The 26,617-nt window shown below is 44.3% G+C and overlaps 1 protein-coding gene and 1 long non-coding RNA gene across 2 annotated transcripts; both read left to right on the top strand.

Moving 5' to 3' along the window:
- The first annotated feature begins 3 nt into the window (after nucleotides 1–3).
- Nucleotides 4–6,565, top strand: sema4f (sema domain, immunoglobulin domain (Ig), transmembrane domain (TM) and short cytoplasmic domain, (semaphorin) 4F). The gene is given in 16 exon segments (XM_060076869.1): nucleotides 4–79; nucleotides 515–570; nucleotides 572–670; nucleotides 1,084–1,126; nucleotides 1,129–1,208; nucleotides 1,210–1,265; nucleotides 1,736–1,877; nucleotides 2,050–2,092; nucleotides 2,095–2,121; nucleotides 2,124–2,252; nucleotides 2,670–2,775; nucleotides 2,912–3,085; nucleotides 3,523–3,578; nucleotides 3,994–4,109; nucleotides 4,112–4,186; nucleotides 4,706–6,565. Coding segments are annotated over 16 exon segments (1,956 nt in total). The 3' UTR covers nucleotides 5,384–6,565.
- Nucleotides 6,566–25,719: 19,154 nt separating this feature from the next.
- On the top strand, nucleotides 25,720–26,347 carry LOC132475643 (uncharacterized). The gene is made up of 3 exons (XR_009529944.1): nucleotides 25,720–25,757; nucleotides 25,921–25,985; nucleotides 26,083–26,347. It is a non-coding gene; the product is annotated as an uncharacterized LOC132475643 (long non-coding RNA).
- Nucleotides 26,348–26,617: the final 270 nt, after the last annotated feature.

Genomic DNA, 26,617 nt, shown 5'->3' with positions numbered 1-26,617 from the left:
ACCATGTTTGACATCTCCCGGGCAACGGGACCCGAGCAGGGACGCATCCGCACGGAGCGATCCATTAACTGGCTGAACGGTGAGACACACACACACACACACACACACACACACACACCCACCCCTTCATGTACACCCACAAACAAATGCATACACACACACAGGCGCATACAGACACAGACACACACAACCACTGTCTCTGTCTCTCTTTCTCTGTCTGTCTGCCTGTCTGTCTCTCTCTCGCGCTCTTCGCTCTCTCTCTCTACCCCCCCTCCAAATCTTCCCACACACACATACACACACACACAGACACACACACACACACACACACACACACACACATACACACACACCGAATGTCTACCCTGCAAGACGATCATTTCATTGTCTCTTGTCTCATTGTGTGTGTGTGTGTGTGTGTGTGTGTGTGTGTGTGTGTGTGTGTGTGTGTGTGTGTGTGTGTGTGTGTGTGTGTGTGTGTGTGTGTGTGTGTGTGTGTGCGCGCGCCCCTCAGACCCAGAGTTTGTGAGCGCGTCCTTCATCCAGCAGGACCCCACCAGTGAGCCCGCTGGGCGACGATGACAAGCTCTACTTCTTCTTCACCGAGGTGGCCAAGGAGTACGAGATGTACACCAAGGTCAAGGTGCCCCGCGTCGCCCGCGTCTGCAAGGTACCGCCGGGCACAGAGGGCGTGAGCGAGTGTGTGTGTGTGTGTGTGTGTGTGTGTGTGTGAGTGTGACTGAGGGAATGTGAAAGGGTGTGTGTGCGTGTGAGAGCATGTGTGTTAAAGTATGTGTGCGTTATTTTTTTTGTGCGTGTGTGAGAGAGTGTTTGTGAGTGAGTGTTTGTCTGTGTGTGTGTGTGTGTTGTGTGTGTGTGTGTGTGTGTGTGTGTGTGTGTGTGTGTGTGTGTGTGTGAGAGAGAGTATGTGTGTGTGTTTGCGGGAAACCGATCCTCCCGATGAACCCACCGCATTTATTATACTTTTCGACCGTAATACATTTTCATCAGACATTTTTGGGTCGTTTACGCAATGGTTTATATATTATTTGACCTCTGACCTCTCCGTCTCCCCCCCCCCAGTCGGACGTGGGGGGCATGAAGACCCTGCAGCGGCGCTGGACCACCTCCTGAAGGCCCAGCTGGTGTGTGAGGACCGGCCCAGCGGTCAGCGCTACAACGTGCTCACCGACGTCTTCACGCTGCGACCGCGACCCCAGCGACCCCGCCACCACCCAGTTCTACGGCCTCTTCACCTCCCAGTGGTGAGCGGCCGGCCCCCACAGAGGGTCACGTATACACACACACGTGCGGGTTGGGATGGTGTGTAAACATACAAGGGGCCGAGTATCAGACCACAACCACCGAGACAGACTGCCCTCCACTGGGGACGCTGCTGTAGTGTTACCTGCACCGTTTACACTCTTTAATAACCGGGAAGTACTTGCACTGGGCTACTTTATAATTCGTACTGTTATACTGTTTTTCCTGTTGGTTTTGTTTGTTGTTTGTCCTTACTTCAGCATTTACTTTAGCACTATTTTGGATTTTCTATTGTATTGTGTTGTATCCTTTGTCTTTGCATGCTGCTGTGCTCTAACCGGTATTTCTCCTGCGGGGATTAATATAGTTTTATGTATCTGTGGATCTATCTCCTTCCGTTCTGTGTCGTTTATCAGGGGTCGTTAGTTTTTAAAAGCTCTGACGTCTCTCTCTCTCTCTGTCGGGGTCCCAGGGAGCGCGAGGAGCTGGCGGCCGTGTGCGTCTTCAGTCTGTCCGACATCAACAAAGTGATGGACGGCCCCTTCAAGGAGCTGAAGAAGACCTGCGAGAACTGGATCAATCCGGAACCCGTCCCCAGACCCCGGCCCGGACAGGTACTTGACGGCTTGCTACTAACTCTCGGTATACTACTGGAACGTACTCTGCTATAGGAGAACTTTAGACCCTTTGTGACGTCCAATATATTCTTCTACATCTTATCTCTGTCCTCCTCCACCACCACCACCTACCCTTTCACCTCCTCCTCCCCCACCCCCTCCACCCCAGTGTCTGAACAGCGCCCTGCGGGCGGAGGGCTTCGAGTCGTCCCTGAGCTGCCCGACAAGGTGCTGACGTTCACGCGGACCACCCGCTGATGGAGAACAGCGTGACGGCGGCCCCCCTGCTGCTGCGCCGCGGCGTCACCTACACCAAGCTGGCCGTCACGCTGGCCGACGGCGGCGCCGGCGCCCTGCTGCTCCTCGGCACAGGTGTGTGTGTGTGTGTGTGTGTGTGTGTGATTAGTGTGTGTGTGTGTGTGTGTGTGTGTGTGTGTGTATTAGTGTTTGTGTGTGTGTGTGTGTGTGTTACATTCCTGCTGTATCCATGTCATCTCTTGTTTTCAGCCCGTTAACGTTTGGTCTGTTCATTGGAGGGTTTTGGTGTTCAAAAATAATATCTTCTAACTACTCTCAAATGTAAACATATGATATAATATAATATAGAATTTATGTTTAACATGTAGCCAACATATATATATATATTTTGTTTTAAGATTAGGGCACTTATCCATCTCCCTGTCACACAGGGTTAGGATTATATATATATATATATATATATATATATATATATATATATACAATACTCATAGACCACACTGTATGATTAATGCGTGTGTTGTGGTGCAGATCGGGGGGAGCTCCACCGGGTGGCGGTAGTGGGCCAGAACACCACCTTACTGCAGGAGGTCCCTCTGTTCCCCGCGGACCAGCCCATCAACAACATAGTGCTGCACCCAGGTGGAGACACAACCACACACACACACACACAACACACACACACACACACACACACACACACACACACACACACACACACACTCAAAGGCGTCTCCTCCATGCGTCTCTAACCCGTGCCCCCCTGTCCCGGTCCAGGGCCAGGCCCTGGTGGGTACCCCCCAGTCCCTGGCGCGGGTCGCGGCCCAGGGCTGCGGGCTGCACCCCAGCTGTGAGGTGTGCGCGCGGGCACGGGGGCTGGGCTGCACCTGGACACCACCCGCCACGGAGGGCCCCACGACGGGACCTGTGGACCAGGCCCCGAGCCGGTGAGGAGAGAGAGAGAGAGAGAGGAGAGAGAGAGAGAGAGAGAGAGAGAGAGAGAGAGAGAGAGAGAGAGAGAGAGAGAGAGAGAGAGAGAGAGAGAGAGAGAGAGAGAGAGAGAGAGGAGAGCGAGAGAGAGAGAGAGAGGAGAGAGAGAGAGAGAGAGAGAGAGAGAGAGAGAGAGAGAGAGAGGAGAGAGAGAGAGTCTAGGAGGTGAGGGACTTTTACACTATATTGATGTCATTGTATGATGTTGAAACAACCCTGTTGTTCTAAACCCTACGTCTGAGGGTCATTCCATCGCGTAGATCTTTATTTCAGATTTTAAGGGCATATGTTCATATCGTATCACAAAGCGATAGCACTGAGTAGCTGCCCCGACCTTAACCAACCAACCAATTTCATACATTTCAACCGGTCTGTCCGTCTGTCCCGTCCCCAGGCCCGGGCCAGGGGACATGGTGGAGGAAGCCCTGAAGAAGTGTAACAGCAGAGAGGGTGAGTTCCCGAAAGACAGAACCCCGGCCTTATCGGCACATCAGACCTTGTTATGATCAGTCAACTTCGTACCGTCAATTGACTACAGTATGTTCTGCTTTCTTACTGGAAACGTTCAATGCTGAAAGATTGTCTTTATTAACCCCCTCTTCTTCCTCCTCCCCCTCCTCTCTATCTCCTCTTCTCCCTCCTTCTCCTCTTGCTACTCCCCTCCCCTTCTCCTCTTCCCTCCCCCTCCCCCTCCTCCTCCCCCTCCCCCTCCTCCTCCTCCTCCCCCTCCTCCTCCTCCTCCTCCTCCCCCTCATCTTCCTACTCCTCCTCCTCCTCCCCCCTCCTCCCCCTCCCCCCCCCCCCTCCTCCTCCCCCTCCCCCTCCTCCTCCTCCTCCTCCTCCTCCCCCCCCTCCTCCCCTCCAGGCCGGTGCACTCCGGCAGTGAGGGAGCTGCGCGTCTCCCTGGGCCTGCACCTCCTGCTGCCCTGCGTCCAGGTCTCCCCCAGGCCCTGCACCTGGACCCACCCCCCCCCAGAGACAACACCCGGCAGCACCACTCCCACCTGGAGGTGACGGTCAGCGAGGAGAGCCTGGGCACCTACGTCTGCACCTGTCAGGTGCGTCAGGAGGAACTCAAAGATACCACGCGGGGAGCCTCGTCAATGTAACGCAATATTAACATTCACGTTCAGGAGACGTTTTTAATCCAAACAACCTTACAATGTGGACGTTTGTCGGAAGAAAGAGAAACAATATATCGCTGCCTTTCGGTAAAAAGTAAGGATGTTCATGGTGTCAAGTGTCAAGCACCAACAATATCTAGGTTAACCCGTTCACCGTATAAAAACAAAAACAAAGAAGACTAGGATAAGATGCTACATAATGCAAAGTACTATTTTTAAATTCAAGGACGCACAACATACAATAAGTGCGTACATTAAGTGCCAGGAAGTTCAACACACAATAAGTGCGTACATTAAGTGCCAGGACGTACAACACACAATAAGTGTGTAAGAGGGTTGTGGGGTGGATGGGGGGGGGGGGGGGGCTATGCAGAGTCTAGGTGAACTCTGTTGAAACATGTTGTTTTAAACATGGGTCTCACTTCCTCTTCTTCTGCCTCTTGTGGGTCTCAGGAGGCGGGGCCAGATCGGGGAGAGCCCACTTCATGTCGCCGGGCGGCCTACGATCTGGTGGTGGCGGGGCCGTTCGCCGGGGGGGCGGTGGCCACGGCGGGAAACCGCCACCTGCTGGCCATCTACATCCTGTGCTTCTGCCTGGGCCTCGCCATGGGCACCTTCCTGCTCTACTTCCTGAGCCGGCGCCGCCCGCTCGGCCTGCGCCTGGCCAAGCGCTCGCTGTCGTCCGACAAGGGGCGGGACCTGCTGGGCTCCTCGGCCACGCCCCAGTCCCCCGGCAGCGCCAGCCTGCTGTCGGACGCCTTCACGCCGTCGGAGAAACGCAACGGCACGGCCATGACGTCGCTGCACTCCACGCAGGGCAACGGCGGTCCCCACGGCAACCACAGCTACAGCAGCAACCTCATCAGCAACAGCAGCAACGCCAGCAGTAACCCTGGCAACGGCCACGGGGAGCCCGTGCACTCCAACTACGAGCGCAACGCGAGCATACCGCCGGCCGACCGGCTGGACGGACGGACGGGGGAGAGGGGGAGGGAGGGGGGGGAGGATGTGGACGAGGGGCTGGGGGAGGGGCTTGGAGACTCCATGAGAGGTCTGGAGGAGGAGATGGCCAAGTTCCCGCTCTATAAGTCGCCGGCGCCACTGGCGAGGTGCGAGGAGAGTTCGATATGAGCCGGGGGGATTCTTGCGTATGGTTACGAAATAAAACATTACGAGAGGATCCCGGGTTTAATTTATGGATCGGACGCGCCGTGTCGTACCTCCGGACTGAGAGCGGAGCGGGAAGAGGATGCAAACTAGCCGCCGCGGCGCGGTTGTAGGCCTACTGCGCAGCGGCGAGCTATGACACTAGAGTCTCTATGTGAGAAATGTATGCGGGATTGATTCCAAAGCACGTATATACATGTATGTGTGTGTGTGTGTGTGTGTGTCTGATCAAATATATTATTACAGCGGAGGGAAGATAGTCAGATGAAGAATAGGACCTTTGAAAAATAATAAAAAAGAAGTTATCCAGGACGACACGTGAAGACGTCTGTGTAGTGTGAGGCACTCCAGTGGATATGTGAAAAAACGTAAATGTAAGATGTCAAAGAAGAAAGCTTTTAATGTTTTTCACCGACGACATGCGCACATGAAACGGACTTGACGTGTTGAATGGGAAGAGAAAAGACAGTAATCAAAGAGGAAAATGTCTGCATCTTCACAGGCATGTTCACAAAGAAGCCATATTCCTTCCGTGTTGTCTTTGTTGTTGTCGTGTCCCTTTTGTGCCACAAGGGGGCCAAATAAGTAGCACTTTGAACCACTGGACGACACTTCTCCGAGGCTTGTCTGAAACGCATATTTAATTTTTTATTGCTTGGTGATGTTTTTTTCTTGATGTTTCTCACCGACATGAACGCAACTCCGCGACAACTCCCACGATCCCTGGCCCGGCGTCGACTAAGGACAAAAGATCGCCCCCTACTGGTGAAACAACGATAATAATAATAATTTTATTTTGTACAATTGACTGCGATGACCCGATAGTGGATCGATTCGAGCTGATTGGAGCCTGCAATCGAGGGTTAGATTGTTCTAATCGCCATGATGTCGCCATCGGGCTCTTCGAAAGCAAATACGATTGCGGGGTCAAGGTTCAAGAACGACAGACCAGGAGGGGACCAGGAGGGGCCCTGGGGAACTTGATCACATGTTTGACATTTGGGTGCAAAGGCCCTTGAATGCCTCATGCAACTTGACCCAAATTCACCACCTCTGCTCTGTACAACAAGTGTACCAAACAAATATCTAAAAGATGTCTTCTGTATCGTTTTTGTCATGTCTTTTTTAATAAAACGTTAAAAACTGTTACTGAACACACAGTTGTCCCTACATTGATCCGGCAGCTGATCCAATAATTCAAAGGGAGCCTATACTGCGCTTTGCAATGATCACAAGAACAAGTTGATCTCTGACCTTTAATGAATTATGAGACTGAAATCTTGTAAACGCTAGGTTTTCACAGATATTATCCAAGGGTTTATTCAGGGACATTGAAGATTATTCAACGTCCTGAAGCAACATCATCGCAAACCTTGATCTACGACCATCATAGAGGTTCATCCTTGATCTGTCTTTTAAACTGTAACCTCCAACCATACCATTTAACCTGACTGAGGAATGGGAGAGAGCTGTTGGCTAATTGCCCAGAGACCCAGGTTCATGTCTTGCTGATTGACTTTCCTTCAACTTATTTCTAATAACATGTGAATTGTAAAGTCTAGTATAATTTCCGAGCTAATCCTAGCAGGCGTCTTGGTGGTGCAGCGGTTAAGGGGTGTTGGTTATTGGATGATTGTTTGTTGAACATTGATCATTCTCTCAGTGGTGCGGTGGAGAGCACTGTTGGATAACCTCTGTAGACCAGGGTTCCAGTCCAACTGATGAACTCATACTTCTACATCATGTGAATTGTAGTCAAGTATAACTTCCGAGCAAATCCTAGCCGGCGTCTTGGTGGTGCAGCGGTTATGGGGGGATGGTGTACACGTCTGAGTTTCATTAATTAGTACAGTAGTAAGTAAGTAACACATCAATTCACATTACGGCGTCATGTTTAATAACCCAACCGATATACCGTAACGTTGACACAATGTCTGATGCGCATTAAAACCATAATCAGTGCAACAACAAAAAAAGTGCTTTACTATATTTCGAAAACAGCAACTAAAACAGAGCCGAGCAAGCAACGACGGGCGTTAAACACAACCAACAGTCGAGCCTTTATGAACGGCAGAACTCAGAGCTGCTTGCTGAGCTTGCGCGCCGTCCTCTCGCTCGCGTCGAACGCCGCCTTGGTGTCCATCAGCTGGTCCAGCTGCCGGCGGACCCGCGCCATGTCCAGCTGGACCGTCTCGGCCTGTTGGCGCAGCGCGGCCGACTCCACGCGCAGCTGTGTCGCCGACAGCGCGAGCTGGTCGCTGCGCGTGCGGCACTGGGTCTGCACGCGCTGCGCGTCCTCCAGCATGGACTCCACGCTGGACGCCACTGACTCACACTGGTCGCGGGACATGGCCTGCGGAGAAAGGGGGCGGGCGGGTGCAGGTTTGCTTATTTTTTACGGTGATTCACGGTGAGGTCGGTCGGGTACCTTGGGATTAAAAGGAGGAGGTATCGGGTTCTAGACCTCTTCTGGGGGGCATAGGTAGACTGCACTGCAGACATTGGGTATATTGGGGGGAAATAAATGGCTGTGTGGGGTTAGTGTTTAACAGAGGTGAAAAGGCCGGAGCTCACGAGTAGGGTCCAGCTGCAGCCCCGGAGAACAACACTCTGGCGTGACCTTTAATATGTCCATGGGCGTGACAACAACCCTGGCGCGACCGTAAAACCCCAAGAAGAAGAAGAAGAAGAACCCTGGCGCGACGGAAGTACTCTGGCGTGACGGAAGTGATTTATTTTTTTAACACACCGCTAAATTGGATACCAAAGATGAACCATGGAAGTAAGTGTGACTGCCAATATGCTTGATATAGCCTATTGAGTATGATTAATGTAAAAGTCGTGCCTCTGAGTTTACGAATCCGGAGTGCTCCAGGAGAAACGGAGCAATACCCCCGGGAATCGAGGCGGCAGTATAGAGTCAGAAGTCAGACCATTCGCGAAAATAGCTAAGAGTAGTATAATATCTGATATCCATATATAGTGTATTTAACGTTTTATACTTAAATTTTACTATATACCTGACCTAATTGCTTTCTTTTATTTATCCCATATTGTATTCACCGGAGGAAGAAACAAAGTGGAAGTGGTAGTCTTCCACAAGCCGGTGTTCACGAGAGTTTCAACTGCTACTTTGCAAAGAAAATGTTGCAGAAAAATCTGCAGCCTCATCACAGGGGGATGATGTCAAAACTGGTTTTATGGATTCGTTAGAAGAAAACGCTACATGGCAGCATTGATTGATTAAAGCCCAACAGGTGCGCAACCCCAGCGAGGCTGCTCTGTTGCCCCCGGCACGTAGATGCGGCACGGCGGACTCAAAGTAACGAGACCTCATTGAATGAAGCTGAAGTTATTATTTTGCTTTTATAAATCGAAAATTTGCTCTATGTTTTTACCTGTTTGTGACGAAGGACTGAATCTGTGATTTAATGTGATATAGTTAAATTGAAGAAGATTGTCATGTGAGTTATTGTATACCACACAATGGTGATTTAGCCAATGGCCCACTGATGAAAGCCCTTCCATTTGAAGTTTGAAGACCTGCTGAATAAAGTGCTTGGGACCCAGCTTCAAGTCCTGCTTATGACTGTTGTTTTTCAACCACAGTCATGTCGAATATAATGTCAAATATTCTTCTGGCAATCTCCAGCGCTGTGGCGAGCTCCCGGTCATCAGCCTGAGGTCCTGGGTTCAATGTACCAATTTAGCCTCAATGCCTTGATGGGCGATTGCTCTTGGTTTGGGGGGGGGGGGGGGGGGCTCTTAAATAATTGATTAGGAGTTTTTTTAGAGCATCCTCCAGTTTATCAAAAACATCTGGAGATCAGTCAGTTTATGAACGTTAATCTATTGAATCGAGTCCCAGAGCAAGCATTAGTACCGTGCACCCTCTAGTTATGTATGCGTCTAAACAACTGCATCCAAGGGTAAATGTAGTGTATCAGGGATATTTCCCAGTGTCACTATTATAATATGAAATGGCTGGAGATAAAATATAGGCCTTCCTAGACCTTCAAAGGAATTGAAAGGGATACGCAGAGGTATATGAAAATGTGCCTGTTTTACCCAGATTGAGACGATTTGTTTAATCCCAAATTCATCATTGTGCGTCAAGAATGGGAATTCCCCGGGTTAGTCGTGAAATTTGGTTTTAGAAACAATGTTGTTCAATGTAATGTGACTTATAAGCTTTAACCAATCCCACTGTCTTGGTGGTGCAAGCGAGAGAGCTGTTTGTTATCTGTTCTGGAGACGTGGGTTCAAGTACCCACTTCTGCACTAACCTTGGAATCTACGATTTTGAAAACATGTAAATGTCTAAAATGTCATTGACAACTATAACTTTCGACCATGTACTAGCAAGTGTCTCGGTGGCGCATGTGTGAGAGCTGTTGGCTATCAGTTCTGGAGACCTGGGTTCAAGTCCCACCTGACACACTCTCACCTGGAACTCCCTGACACACTCTCACCTGGAACTACCTGACACACTCTCACCTGGAATCCAGGTGGGAGTACAACATTTTTGTTAAAGTAATGGAGAAACTTTTATCAAAACGTCCCCTCCTCCGGGTGTTTGAGCTGTTGAGGATCTGTTCTGGAGTCATCGGTTTGACTCCTACGGTGGGGGGGTCTTATGGGAACGACTCTCTGCTGATTGGGTCCATTCTCTCACACATTCATTTCGAATGACTGTCTGTGGGAATGGATGGCTGTGAATGAGTGCACTCATTCACAGTCATCCATTCTCCCAGACAGTCATTCCCACTCACCCATTCATTCCCAATGACTGTCTGAATCGATGGCCTGCGAATTAACTTATTCACAGACACATCCATTCACACAGACAGTCATTCACACTCATCCAATCACCAGAGAGTGATTCTCACAAAACCCCCAATGGCAGGAATCGAACCGGTGTCTCCAGAACAGATCCTCAACAGCTCTATCACCTGCGCCACAGAGACACCGACTTAGAAACGGAGAGAGTTCATTGTTGACCCTACAATACACATGACATCGTTGGAAAAAGTCTCCAATCCAGGGTGAGTGTTCCTGACAGGATTTGAACCCAGGTCATATACACGACTCAAGAACAGAACGCATACAGCTCTATCCACTGCCCCACTGAGCAACTCGGTAAGACTTAATCAGAGTTCATAATTGACTTAACAATTCACAAGAAGCAATGTCGCGTGAAATTGAATGTCAATAATATCATTCTTATTAGCCATGCGTGCAGGGACTCGAACCTGAGTCTACAGAGCGTTAACCAACAGCCCTGACCGCTGCACCACTGAGACGTCTCAATAGCATGTTTGGAGGTTATACTTGACTTTACCATTCACATGATAGAGAAATATGATGTATCCATTAAGGTACCTCTTGAACCCTGGTTCTGAGCAGGGAACCTGAACCCACAAAGTGTCTGAAAGCTCATCATGAAGGGCAGCTTCTTATTAGCCGTGCGTGCGGGGACTAGAACCTGCACCTGCAGAGTGTTAACCCACAGCCCTTACCGCCACACCACCAAGACGCAGATCATAATGTTTTGGAGGTTATACTTGACTTTACAATTCACACAGTCTAGCAATAAGACTGTGAATCGGTCGTTGGAGGAAAACATGGACGCCAACCGGAAAGCTGTTGTCGCGGTAGCATTGGCAGAGTACCGGCGCTCCAAAATAGGTAGGCTATATAGGCCATAGGCAGAGTTTTGACGCTTCGTCCGTCAATGGGTCCGTCGCCTCTGAGCTTACGAATCCGAAGTGCTCCAGGAGAAACGGAGCAATATCCCCGGAAATCGAGGCGGCAGTATAGAGTCAGAAATCAGACCATTCGCGAAAATAGATAGAGTAGTATAATATCTGATATCCATATATAGTGTATTTAACGTTTTATACTTAAATTATACTATATACCTGACCTAATTGCTTTCTTTTATTTATCCCATATTGTATTCACCGGAGGAAGAAACAAAGTGGAAGTGGTAGTCCACAAGCCGGTGTTCACGAGAGTTTCAACTGCTACTTTGCAAAGAAAATGTTGCAGAAAAATCTGCAGCCTCATCACAGGGGGATGATGTCAAAACTGGTTTTATGGATTCGTTAGAAGAAAACGCTACATGGCAGCATTGATTGATTAAAGCCCAACAGGTGCGCAACCCCAGCGAGGCTGCTCTGTTGCCCCCGGCACGTAGATGCGGCACGGCGGACTCAAAGTAACGAGACCTCATTGAATGAAGCTGAAGTTATTATTTTGCTTTTTTAAATCGAAAATTTGCTCTATGTTTTTACCTGTTTGCGACGAAGGACTGAATCTGTGATTTAATGTGATATAGTTAAATTGAAGAAGATTGTCATGTGAGTTATTGTATACCACACAATGGTGATTTAGCCAATGGCCCACTGATGAAAGCCCTTCCATTTGAAGTTTGAAGACCTGCTGAATAAAGTGCTTGGGACCCAGCTTCAAGTCCTGCTTATGACTGTTGTTTTTCAACCACAGTCATGTCGAATATAATGTCAAATATTCTTCTGGCAATCTCCAGCGCTGTGGCGAGCTCCCGGTCATCAGCCTGAGGTCCTGGGTTCGAGTCACTTCACAATGTACCAATTTAGCCTCAATGCCTTGATGGGCGATTGCTCTTGGTTGTGGTTCATGTCCCCTGGACATTAGGCTATCTTAAAAGACAATATCTTAAATCTATTAAAAACGATAGATCTAGATCTATAGATCTAGATGATAGATCTCTAGATCTAGATGATAGATTTCTAGATCTAGATGATAGATTTTTTTTGGGGGGGGGGGGGGGCTTTGTGCATTCATTCGTACAAAGACCATACATTCCTTTTTGAGACTGGTTAGATCAAGTACCCAAGCAATGTCATCTCATACAAAAAAAACACATAGTTGCATCACTTCACCACCAAGACACTAACATTACATGCTCCGATTTTATATTTGAGAATATATTCACACAATGACTTTATTACCAAACGCTAAAAGAATTCCTCATCTCATCTCTTCAATTCCTTTTAATTCAGAGAGTGAGGGGGAATATAGAAGTATTGAACTGAATGGTGAATGGTGCAGTGGAGAGCAATGTTGGATAGCACTCTGGAGACCAGGGTTCAATTCCTGTTCAATTCCTGTTTAATGTATGTTAATTAACTAAAGGGTAAGTGTATTGGGTATGACGATGTGGACTACAAAGCCTTTGGTATTGACCTATAGGACAGACACGGGGCACAGACAGGTGAGAAGTCATACAATGAGAGAGCAACATTACACTGTGGGCTGAGGATATGTACTCTGAACGTATGTGGAATAAGATCTAAAATAGAGATCCCTGACTTTATTGAAACCTGTAAAAAATATGATGTCCTCTGTTTCAGCGAGACAAAAACAGACAATATAGACTCACCGGACTTGCTTGAACAATTTAAAGATATAGGTTTCCAAATGTTTATCAGCAACCGACATAGGTTGACAAACTGGCGATCAGGAGGAGTGATAATTGCCGTGAGTAAGAAAATTGCCAAAAAATGTGAGCAAAAAAATATACAAAGTGATTTATGCTTGTGCCTTAAAATAAATAGACAACTGCTTAACTATGATAAAGACCTGTTTATCCTGTCAGTCTACATTCCTCCCTATAACACCAGGTACTCTAATGTGGGCATGTTTGATGAATTAGCACAGATTATTCTTGACATCGGTATTGAAAATAACCACGTTCTAATCTGTGGTGATATGAATGCCCATACCCAAGAAAGAGATGATTTTGATGTATGCCCAATAGAGAGTGATGGCAAGAGTCCGGATGTAAATACTGGATGTGAATTAAGCACAGTGGAGCAATTAGAAGTGTTTAATATACCACTGAAGAGAAAATCCCTTGATAAACATATAGATTTCGGCAATTATGGTAAAGCACTGCTAGAAATGTGTAAAAATCTCCCAATATGTATATTAAATGGTAGATGTGGTGATGACACACACATTGGTAATGCAACAACTGTTGACAATAGTGTAATTGATTACATGATAGGAGTACCATTTGTTTTGAGCAAGGTAAAACATTTCTGTGTTCATTCTTTTGATTCTTTATTTTCTGATAAGCACTGCCTTGTTGAAGTCATCTTGGAGGTAAATCAAGGAGGGGAACACTGCAGGGCAAATACACCAGTAAGGGACGAGCTAAGGCTCACAGATACAATAGCTGAAAAACGAATTGGTAAATGGGAGAAAGAAAAAGAAATCGAGTTTACCACAAACATAGACCTTGACAAGGTCGAGAATCTGTTATGTAATGTAGACAGCATGTCAGTTAATGAAATAACGAAGTGTGTTTGTGATATTATGATAAAAAGTGCAATGACTACATTCCCAAAAACACAAAAGCAGAAGAAAAACCTAAAACTTGGTAAAAAAAAAAGAGCAGCATGGTTTAACCGTGAATGTAGAGAAAAAAGAAAAGAATATAGAAAAGTTAAAAGAATGCTTGAGAAGCATAGAAGTGTGGCTAATGCTGAATGTTTAAGGGAAAAAAGTAAAGAGTATAGGAGAGTGTTGCACAAAGCTCAGAGGGCCCATAGGAAGAAACTCAGTGACGAGTTAATGAGCATGAAATCTGAGAATCCAAAGCTGTACTGGAAGAAGCTGAATGATTCTAGCAAAATCAAAAGCGTTTGTCCAATCACAGCAGAAGAATTCCATGACCACTTTAAAAACGTATCTGATGGGGGTATACCAATAGATGAGCTCCAAGAACTTGAAAGTGACGGACAAATAATAGACAGTATTGTTCTGAATGTGTGTTTCACTGAACAGGAAATTAATGAGGCTATTCGAAAAATAAAACCAGGAAAAGCTGCAGGCATAGATACAGTGCTGAACGAATACATTAAAAGCACCTCAACTATTTTTATGCCTCTATATGTCCTCTTGTTTAATAAGATCTTGGACTCAGGTGTTATCCCCGAGGATTGGGTGCTTGGTTTAATCGTGCCAATATATAAAAAGAAAGGGGATAAGGGAGACTGTGATAACTATAGAGGAATCACACTTTTGAGTTGTTTAGGTAAATTATTTACGAATGTTTTGAATGAAAGGCTATGTACATTTTGTGAAGATAATTCTACACTGAGGGAGAACCAGGCAGGATTCAGAAAGAACTACTCGACCGTCGATCATATCTTTTTACTAAAACAAATCATTGATTTGTACCGCTTTAAAAAGAAAAGTTTATTTTGCTGTTTCATTGATTATAGTAAGGCATTTGATACAGTCTGGAGAGATGCACTCTGGCATAAGCTCTTAAAAATAGGTATCGAAGGTAAATTCCTTAATTTAGTTATCAACATGTATACAAATATAAAATCATGCGTATATGTTAATGGAGCTAAATCTAATTTTTTTGCAAGTTTAACAGGAGTCAGGCAGGGTGAAAACTTATCACCACTGCTGTTTGCCCTCTTCATTAATGACTTAGAGGATTATCTATTGCAAAAAGGTTGTGAGCCCATTACTTTTGATGATGCTGTGTTAGATAATTATATACAACTAATGGCACTGATGTACGCTGACGATACTATTATCATGTCTACAACTAAGAGAGGGTTACAGAAAGCTATAAATCATATGTGTGACTTCTGTGAGAAATGGAAACTAAAAATTAATAGCGATAAAACTAAAGTTACAGTTTTTGGTTTTAGGAGAGCGGATACTAGTACACTACAGTTTGTGTGCAACGGTCAAAGTCTAGAGACTGTACATTGTTTCAGATATCTTGGTGTCATCATGAATTATAATGGCTCATTTAAAATTGCTATTGAGGAACTGCATAAGCAAGCATTGCGTGCAATGTTTGCTTTACTCAACAAATGCAGAAAGCTTCAGCTTTCTGTAGATGTCACTCTGGACCTTTTTGACAAGTTGGTTACTCCAGTTATGTTGTATGCATGTGAAGTGTGGGGGTTTGAAAAACTACATCTGTTAGAAAAACTACATCTCAAATTTCTAAAGTACATCTTAAAAGTTAAAATGACAACCTGCAGTCATATGGTGTATGGAGAGCTTGGACGGTACCCACTCTGTGTTACAGTTAAAAAAAGAATAATTGGATATTGGGGGAGACTGTTAGAAAGTAAAGAAAGTAAACTTAGTAAAATCATGTACAATCAGCTACACAGCTTACATAGCAGTGGTGCATATGCTTTACCCTGGGTATCACAGGTGAAACAGATACTGGATGACTGCGGGTTGTCATATATCTGGATAACACAAAAGTACAACAACATTAACTGGCTGAAAAAAATTGTTGAGCAGAGGTTAAAAGATCAATTCATCCAGAGGTGGCAGAGCGAGCTTACAAGCATGACTTCCTGTGACACGTACATAGAATTTAAACAAGAGTTTAAATTAGAAAAATACCTGATGTATGAAAACCAAAAGCCCAGACAGGCTATCTGCAATTTTAGAACGAATAACACCAGAATACCTAAAGTCACTGGAAGATACAAAGGGCTGGAAAGAAGCGAAAAAGAATGTGCAACATCTGCGATTCCAATTGTGTTGGCGACGAATATCATGTGCTTTTTGAGTGTAAAAATGTAAACGTAATGTATTATAGAAGAAAATACCTGCCAAAATATTATGTCTATTCTCCATCTAAGATCAAACTGATTTTGCTTTTGAGGTCAAATAACCCAGGGGTTATTGCTAAAACAGGTGCCTTTCTGAGAAATGTCCTGCCATTGTTTAAGTAATGTTTTTGTTTTTTTCCTTGCCGTGCACCATTGTTTTGGTCTGTAATGATTTAAGTTGAATTTTGTGCTCCATGCCATGTGCTATGGCCGTGAGCCGTAATAAATAAATGAATATAAGTCTAATAAGTCTATAAAGTTTGTAATGATATTTCTATTGAACTGATTGATATAGCCTCCGACCTCAATATGATCACAACCTCCATGGGGATGTGGAGAGAACAGTTGGCTGACACTCCTGAGACCGGGGTTTAAGTCCAACTACCTCCAACCTGCTAAGAACTGAGGTTCAAGAGGTACCTTAATGGATACAACTTATTTCTCTGTCATGTGAATGGTAAAGTCAAGTATAACCTCCAAGCATGCGTTGGTAAGCGTCTTGGTGGTGAAGCGGTCAGGGCTGTAGGTTAACGCTCTATAGTCTCAGGTTCGAGTCCCCGTACGCACGGCTAATAAGAATGACGAGCTTTCAGTCACTATGTAGGATCAGGTGCCCTGCTCAGAACCAGGGTTCAAGAGGTACCGTAATGGATACCTCTTATTTCTCTATCATGTGAATGGTAAAGTCAAGTATAACCTCCAAGCACGCTCTAGTTAGCGTCTTGGTGGTGAAGTGGTCAGGGCTGTCGGTTAACGGTTGGTTAACGCTCTGTAGACTAAGGTTTGAGTCCCCGCTTACACGGCCGCCAGAGGTACCTTAATGGTTTCATCTTATTTCTCTATCATGTGAATGGTAAAGTCAAGTATAACCTCCAAGCACTCTCTGGTAAGCGTCTTGGTGGTGAAGCGGTCAGGGCTGGTGGTTAACGCTCTGTAGACCCAGGTTCGAGTCCACGCACGCACGGCTAATAAGAATGACGAGCTTTCAGATACTTTGTAGGTTTAGGTGCCCTCCTCAGAACCTGGGTTCAAGAGGTACCGTAATGGATACATCTTATTTCTCTATCATGTGAATGGTAAAGTCAAGTATAACCTCCAAAAATGATCAGGTAAGGGACTTGGTGGTGCAGCGGTCAGGGCTGTCGGTTAACGCTCTGTAGACTCAGGTTTGAGTCCCCGCATGCACGCATGGCTAAAAAGAATGTTGAGCATTCAGACACTATGAGACACACACACGTCCACCAGAGGTACGTTAATGGATACATCTTATTTCTCAATCATGTGAATGGTAAAGTCAAGTATAACCTCCAAACATGTACTGGTAAGCGTCTGGGTGGTGCAGCGGTCTGGGCTGTTGGTTAACGCTCTGTAGACTCAGGTTCTAGTCCCAGCTCATACAGCCACCCGAGGTACCTTGATGGATTTATCTTATTTCTCTATCATGTGAATGGTAAAGTCAAGTATATCCTCCAAACATGCTCTGATAAGTGTCTTGGTGGTGCAGTGGTCAGGGCTGATGGTTAACGGTTAGTTAACACCCTATAGACTCAGGTTCGAGTCCCAGCTCACACAGCCACCCGAGGTACCTTGATGGATTCATCTTATTTCTCTATCATGTGAATGGCAAAGTCAAGTATATCCTCCAAACACGCACTAGATTGAGTCTTGGTGGTGCAGCGGTCAGGGCTGATGGTTAACGCCCTGTAGGCTAAGGTTCGAGTCACCGCTCACACGGCCACCAAGACGTGAGTACACCAAGGTCGGAACACCACCACGTTGGCGCGTACGGCAGAACCCCACCCCCCCTCTCCGGGGGGGGTGGGGGGGGGGAAAGGACTAAAGGGGTCTTGCTACTTGTGGTAAGGACTAAAGGGGTCTTGCTACTTGCGGTAAAAAGTTTCATCAAAAAGGGAAACATTTAAAAAAAATTATATTTTTTTTTTTAATCTTTCTTTATTTTTTATCTTTTTTTTTTATCTTTCTTATATTTTTTTCTATTTTTTTTTATCTTTCTTATATTTTATCTTTTTTTTTTATCTTTCTTATATTTTATCTTTTTATTTATCTTATATTTTATATATTTTTTTTTATTTTTCTTATTTTTTATGTTTTTCTATTTTTTTTATCTTTATTATATTTTATATTTTTTTTTATTTTTTTTTATCTTTATTATATTCTATCTTTTTTTTTATCTTTCTTATATTTTATCTTTTTATTTATCTTTCTTATATTTTATATATTTTTTTTTATTTTTCTTATTTTTTATGTTTTTCTATTTTTTTTATCTTTATTATATTTTATATGTTTTTTTATCTTTCTTATTTTTTATGTTTTTCTATATTTTTTATCTTTATTATATTTTATATATTTTTTTATCTTTCTTATATTCTATCTTTTTTTTTAACTTTCTTATATTTTATCTTTTATTTTTTTTATTTTTTATCTTTCTTGAAAGATCTATAGATCTTTCTTTTTTTTTATCTTTTTTTTAAAATGTTTCCCTTTTTGATGAAACTTTTTAAATATGGGAGGGGCTATAAAGGGGGAGGAGGTGGGGTTATAATTAGGTGGGGTTATAATTAGGTGGGGTTATAATTGGGGGGAGTATATTTTAGGGGCATTCAAAAATGTATCAAGACCCCATTAGTCCTTACCCCCCAGTAGCAAGACCCCTTGAGTCCTTACCCCCCCCCCCCACCCCCTCTGAAGGGGGGGGTGGGGGGGGGGGGGGGGTAGACAGAACCCCCCCCACTAATGTACCTCTTGTACCCGTTCTTGGCCGTGCGAGCAGGGACTCGAACCTTAGTCTACAGAGCGTTAACTAACCGTTAACCACCAGCCCTGACCGCTGCACCACCAAGACGCTTTCCAGAACATGTTTGGAGGTTATACTTGACTTTACCATTCACATGATTGAGAAATAAGATGTATCCATTACCGTACCTCTGGTGGACGTGTGAGCTGGGACTCGAACCTTAGTCTACAGAGCGTTAACTAACCGTTAACCACCAGCCCTGACCGCTGCACCACCAAGACGCTTACCAGAACATGTTTGGAGGTTATACTTGACTTTACCATTCACATGATTGAGAAATAAGATGTATCCATTAACGTACCTCTGGTGGCTGTGTGAGCGGGGACTCAAACCTCTAATGTACCTCTTGATCCCCGGTTCGGATCCGGGAACCTGAACCAACATTCTTATTAGCCGTGCGTGCATACGGGGACTCAAACCTGAGCCTACAGAGCGTTAACCAACAGCCCTGACCGCTGCACCACCCAGACGCTTACCAGAACATGTTTGGAGGTTATACTTGACTTTACCATTCACATGATTGAGAAATAAGATGTATCCATTAACGTACCTCTGGTGGCTGTGTGAGCGGGGTCTCAAACCTTACCTCTTCCAACCGGTTCGGATCCGGGAACCTGAACCAACATTCTTATTAGCCGTGCGTGCATGCGGGGACTCATACCTGAGCCTACAGAGCGTTAACCAACAGCCCTGACCGCTGCACCACCCAGACGCTTACCAGAGAGTGCTTGGAGGTTATACTTGACTTTACCATTCACATGATAGAGAAATAAGATGTATCCATTACGGTACCTCTTGAACCCCGGTTCAGAGCAGGGAACCTGAACCTACATAGTGTCTGAAAGCTCGACATTCTTATTAGCCGTGCGTGCATGCGGGGACTCAAACGTGAGTCTACAGAGCGTTAACCAACAGCCCTGACCGCTGCACCACCCAGACACTTACCTGATCATTATTGGAGGTTATACTTGACTTTACCATTCACATGATAGAGAAATAAGTTGTATCCAATACGGTACCTCTTGAACCCTGGTTCTGAGCAGGGCACCTAAACCATAGTGTCTGAAAGCTCGTCATTCTTATTAGCCGTGCGTGCGTGGACTCGAACCAGAGTCTACAGAGCGTTAACCGACAGCCCTGACCGCTTCACCACCAAGAAGCTAATCAGAGAGTGCTTGGAGGTTATACTTGACTTTACCATTCACATGATAGAGAAATAAGAGGTATCCAATACCGTACCTCTTGAACCTATATAGTGTCTGAAAGCTCATCATGAAGGTCAGCTTATTGGCCGTGCGAGCGGGGACTCGAACCTGAGTCTACAGGGTGTTAACCAACAGCCCTTACCGCCACACCACCAAGACACCTACCAGAGCAAGTTTGGAGGTTATACTTGACTTTACAATTCACACAGTCTAGAAATAACAGGTATCCATTAAGGTACTTACTCCATCAGGGGACTTAAACCCCATTACTGGCCCCCATTATATACCCCCTCATTATAACTAACCCTAACCCTACCCCTTAGGTTTTGTTTGATGACGGGCGATGAAAAACCACACTGCTACACCTTATGTTTAATTTGACAACCGATAAAAAAATTGACAGTGTTACCCCTTATGTTTTGTTTGATGACGGGCGATGAAAAACCACACTGCTACACCTTATGTTTAATTTGACAACCGATAAAAAAATTGACAGTGTTACCCCTTATGTTTTTTTCATGACGACCGATAAAAAACAAGTGTTACCCCTTATGTTTTTTTTCATGACTATCGAAAAAAACGACAGTGTTACCCCTTAGGTTTTTTTCATGACGACCGATAAAAGACGACAGTATTATTAGCCATTATGTTTTTTTCATGACGGCCGATTAAAAAACAACAGTGTTACCCCTTATGATTTGTTTGATGACGGGCGATGAAAAACCACACTGCTACACCTTATGTTTAATTTAAAACATGAGGGGTAACACTGTCGATATTTATCAAATAAAACATAAGGGGTAACACTGTCGATATTTATCAAATAAAACATAAGGGGTAACACTGTCGTCTGTTATCGGTTGTCATGAAAAAAAACATAAGGGGTAACACTTTTGTTTTGTTTAGGGGTAACACGGTCGTTAAGGAAAAAAACATAAGGGGTAACACTGTCGATTTTCTTTGGTCGTCGTGAAAAAGACATAAGGGGTAACACTGGTGTTTTTATCAAATAAAACATAAGGGGTAACACTGTCGTTTTTTATCGGTAGTAATGAAAAAAAACATAACGGGTAACACTGTTGTTTTTTATCAAATGAAACATAAGGGGTAACATTGTCGATATTTATCAAATAAAACATAAGGGGTAACACTGTGGTTTACTATCAGTGGTCATGGAAGAAAACATAAGGGTTTACACTGTCGTATTCTATCGGTCGTCATGAAAAAGACCTTAGGGGTAACACTGTCGTTTTTTTATCAAAGGATTCCTTCCTCCTTCATGCATTACTGATGCGTTACTAATAAGTCTTTCCAACTGTTTATTGTTTGAATGGTGTTGGTTAATTTGTGCGGTCGCTTCTTTGATTATACTGCAGAAAACCATAAGTTGAATGGAGGCAATAAATTGCACTGAAGTGCACATCTCTCGTTTTATTTGAGGCCAGCTATTCCTATACATACACCTGCACAAGAAAAACGCATTCCCAACGTTTTAGTCAAGACTTTGTGTCGTGCCTAACAACGACTTCTAATATCACTGTAAACCACAGCCATTTTTGGCTTATTGCTTAAATACATTATCATTGTAATACATTGTTGATGTACAACATCCGTTGAATATTAAAAGTTGAGTACTTAATGTTGGATTATTGTTAATGATGTATTTGCAAAAATGTATTTGACAGTGTAGTACTGTGTGTGTCTGGTTTAAGCAGCCTCACCCGACAGTCTAATAAGAGGCCAATCAGCCTCACCTGACAGTCTAATTAGAGGCCAATCAGCCTCACCTGACAGTCTAATTAGAGGCCAATCAGCCTCACCCGGCAGTCTAATTAGAGGCCAATCAGCCTCACCTGACAGTCTAATTAGAGGCTAATCAGCCTCACCTGGCAGTCTAATTAGAGGCTAATCAGCCTCGCCCAGGGCTGGGTGAGGCTGCACATCTGTTGCACATTGAGTAATCAGTGAGGTTCAACCAGCTGTTTCCACACACACCCAGGGGGGGGGGGGTGCTCCCAGATGGCATCATCACCAGGCCATGTATCATAATCAAACCTTTACCAATAAGCCGGATTTGACACCACCTTGAGTTATTTGTCAGGAGAAGCCCAAAATAAGTCACCTAGGTTGAGTGCAGCATTGCCTCACTGTCCTACCTGCTTTTATTGATGACTGATTTAGTTAAGCAACCTGTCCAATTCCTACCATGACTTGACACATGTACAGGGACCATTAGCTAGCTGTAACCGAGTTAGCATGCCTGTGCTATGCCGGTCGCTTTTAATTATTCATGGCAGTCACCACTAAAGGCCGCCATAGGCTTAAGTGGATCCAGAAGTCCTCCTCTGATAAGCAAAACTATAAGGGGGCAGAACGGCACAGAACCTGGACAGGAACTGGACAGGAACTGGACAGACTGCAGGTGGGAGGAGTTACGCCTTTATTTCCTGCTTTGTTACGGAGATATTCTACCAAAGAAAACTCAGCGGCCGAGGAGATGTAGGAGAGGGATTTGAGAAAATGTCAGGGCCGGCCAGCACGGTGAGGATTGACAACTTCAGATTCTTTCTTTCAGTTTACCAGTGGAGGCCGAGTGTGTGTTTGCTGTTAACGGCAAAGCACGCGGCGACAGATTCCCGTGCCCCCACGCACATGGTTTGTCATGTTGTCAGCCCCCAGATTTGAGCTGCTGTCAGGCGTCAGATTAATCATCCAAAGTCTGATTTGTGAGACGCACCTTCAGGATGTAATTTAGTTCTTTGAATACCCTTGAGGGCCTTGAGGCACAGCCCGTTTACTAAAAGATGTGGAAAGTTTTTCTCGAGTGTGCTCTGGCTGACGATAAACAGCAATGAGCTCCATTGCTTTTGTCGTCCACCTCACCATGATGACCGTCGCCTCACTATAACCCTCCCCCCATTCATCAAAAGAATGGTTTGGGGGGGAGGGGCTTATAATGGGGGCGGGGCAGTAAAGGGACATTCACACGGCCATCAGGGAGTACAGGGTTCACTACATTCAAAAAAGTAGCAAGACCCTTTCAGTCCTATACTTGACTTTACAATTCACACAGTCGAGAAATAAGAGGTGTCCATTAAGGTACTTATTCCGTCAGGTTAAACCCTGCGTCTAAGCGGTGAACAGAATCTAGAGAACATTAGTTGGACTTGAACCCCGGTCTCAGAAGTGTCAGCCAACTGCTCTCTCCACTTCCCCATGGAGGTCATGAACATATTGTGGTCGAAGGCTATATCAATCAGTTACATTGAAATATCTTTACAGACTTATTAGACTTACCCTTTAGTTAATTAACATACATTAAACAGGAATTGAACAGGAATTGAACCCTGGTCTCCAGAGTGCTATCCAACAGTGCTCTCCACTGCACCACTGTTCGAATCCTGCTGATATTTGTTTCAAGTAAGATAGAGCAAGGATACTATAACTCTGCAAATCGATAGATGCGGCTGTCGAAAGCAAATGCTAACCCGGGGAATTCCCCTTCTTGACGCACAATGATGAATTTGGGATTATACAAATCGTCTCAATCTGGGTAAAACAGGCACATTTTCATATACCTCTGCGTAATCTCTTTCAATTCCTTTGAAGGTCTAGGAAGGCCTATATTTTATCGCCAGCCATTTCATATCAAGTGTCACATGTGTAGCGCTGTGAATGAAATACCGCAGACAATCTAGATCATATATATAAAACAATGACAGAAATCCTATTTTAACTGGTCTTTCATTATAAACATCACATCGCCCAGAAACGGTAGCAAAATCAAAGTGGAAAAACATCTTTGATATCACAGGGAAATAAATGTTTCTACTTCAATGCATATCTTGTTCATGTGGTTTGAGGGATTATCCTAGGTGTCATCCAACTCATTGGCTTCCATCCAACTTTATCGGATTCGCAAATGACTCCGACTGATCTCTTCGGTTTTACAGTAGGCAACATAAATCTAAAATAAGATTGATCTCATTCGTAACAAATGTACTATTTCATGTCCTGTTTCATCTGCTGTTGAAGACTTTCATCATTGGTTCGACCCGTGGTTAAATTCATCAGACTTACTGTACGTCCACACCAGGAGCGACCAAAGTCGCTGCGAATTTTCGCTGCGAATTTTTCTGTTCGCTTTGGTCGCTCAAGTCGCTCATGACGTACAATTCAATTATGCAGACGCATTTAAAGGAGCCGTATGCGTTTAGTAGGCCCTACAGACAGCCATATCAAATATTGAACTCTCCCATACACCTTGGCCATATTGCCGAGACGGTTTTGCTTGTTCGATAAAGTGCTTCGACAACAAGTAGGACAGTGATTCCCCCCAATATAAAAATCCTAAAATGTAGGCTAATTACAACCGAGAACAAAAAACCCTGCGTGCTGTAGTAGTTGAAATATGTTTCACTGATCTGGATCTGCAAATCATGATCTGCACTCATTCGTCGCATTCAAAACAATATAGACGTTAGCGCACATGGCTAATTTGCATACGTGCACAGGACTGGTTGGCTCCGCAAGGCAAATAATGGAACATATCTATCTATCTAGGTCTTTCTGTCTATCTATCTATCAACGCGTGTCTAGTTTTAATGTGATGTATTGTGTGTATGTCCAGTCAGACTTGTTCTGTGTGGTCTTGTAGGCTACTGTCCTTTGTGGGACGAACCACCTAAATGGATTCCCATTTAGGTGGTATTTGTGTCGTTTGGTATTAATAAAGACTTGACTATCTATCTATCTAGACTATTTAATTAAAAATTATTCACCTCAGGCTCCGTGAATAGTGGGGAATAGAGGGATAAAAGACAAGAGATATATCCCTTGTCATTTATCCCTCGTCTTGTCGATTAGTTTGTTTATGTGACGGTTTTGTTTAAAGCATGCTACACGCGATTGGTTGGTTAGATTGCTTATCATCACTTGATATCCAAACCACTATGGCGTTTCGATCTCTGAACTGAAAAAGGGTGGGTTCGTACAACACCGGGTGCCCAGTTACAGCCGCGATTAATACTTCAGCCGACATTTTGTTCAGTGAGTGAATAAAGGTAGGTAGGAACCAAAGTGCCTGCCGATGTTCCCTGGGATCCACGCAAGTGAAGAGCGTCTACATTCCGATTGGCTGTCAGTGTTTGGTCGCTGAAGCGAATAATAGTCATTTGCATAAAGTTAAAAAGTTTTCAACTTCTTTTTGACGCTCTGGTCGCTCAACTTTGGCCGCTGGTAGCGTTGGTCGCTTTGGTCGCTTTGGTCGCTCTTGCCCATAGAAAGTGAATGACTTCCGGCGATTTGGTCGCTCAATTCGCTTCTGGTGTGGACGGACAGTTATCCGTTTCACCGGTTCGTCAGGGCCTATGACATTGGTCTCGATAATGTTGTGTCCTTTCCTCTGTTTCTACGGTTGTTGAATTCGGCGGAACGGCTTTACATCTGAATAGTAATATGAGAAAAGGTCAGGTTATGCAAAGGACTAAAATGACGAGCATCAAAACAGACTACAGAGGCAAAAGTACAAGAAAGCAAGACATCGGCGATCACAACTGACTCAAAAACACACCTTCTCAGCACTATAACAACGCGTGTGAATGTTGTCACCAATTACATTTTTCCATCACAGGCACCTTGCCATGGAGGCACCGTTTGACTTCACTGTTGTAAGTAGGCATTACATTAAATGAAAAAAAAAGCTGACGATTGAAAAGATATGTTTAAAATAAGAATTAGATTTTTGACATATGTAAGGTTACAACATCGAAAAATTCATACTTGTATACATATTTTATCATTGTCGATTCTTGGAATATCCCCTTACTTTAGAAAGACATGCCTGTCCTCAGAAAATGGTGGTGCACAGTACTGCTTGAGAACTTCCACCTGGATGGGTATGTTTTTGTTTATTTCAAATATGAATATATATCTGAACCCCAATATTAACAAAATATGTATAATTCCTACAATCATTTCTCTTTATTTATACAGGCACGGCAGAAGGTTCCCACACTTCATGGAGGAGGCCAAACAAATGGCGGCTGGACTACTTCCACCAGTCTTCAGAATGAAGCGAACAAGAGAAGTGAATGACGTTTCCAGTGACAGAATACAAATAATATATTGTATAGGCTTAATATTGATTTGACTGTTTGATTCTTTTGACAGTGAGTTGGAGCTGATGGCAGTCAGCATGAAGAAGCTATATCTTTAGGCTTCTGTAGATTATTTGTTAAATAAATTGTGAGGAAACTTTGGTGTGGTTATTCTTCAATGTATATTTATATCAAATTATGATGGTATACTTTACAAAAAAAAATATTTGATTCAATTAGACATATTAAAACAATTACTTAATTCTAATGACCTAATTCTAATGGTCAATTGCTTAATGAGTAAAGTGTATAATACACAATTCCATTAAATAATTGTCTACACACTAAATCAGTTTATTCGTCTAAATAATGTTCAAAAAAATTAAGCAATAAAAATGCTTACTGACATGTCATAATATTGTTTTATTCTA

This window comes from Gadus macrocephalus, chromosome 17 (assembly GCF_031168955.1).
Source record: "Gadus macrocephalus chromosome 17, ASM3116895v1".
Taxonomy (NCBI): Eukaryota; Metazoa; Chordata; class Actinopteri; order Gadiformes; family Gadidae; genus Gadus; species Gadus macrocephalus.
This window is presented reverse-complemented; position numbering and strand designations above follow the sequence as displayed.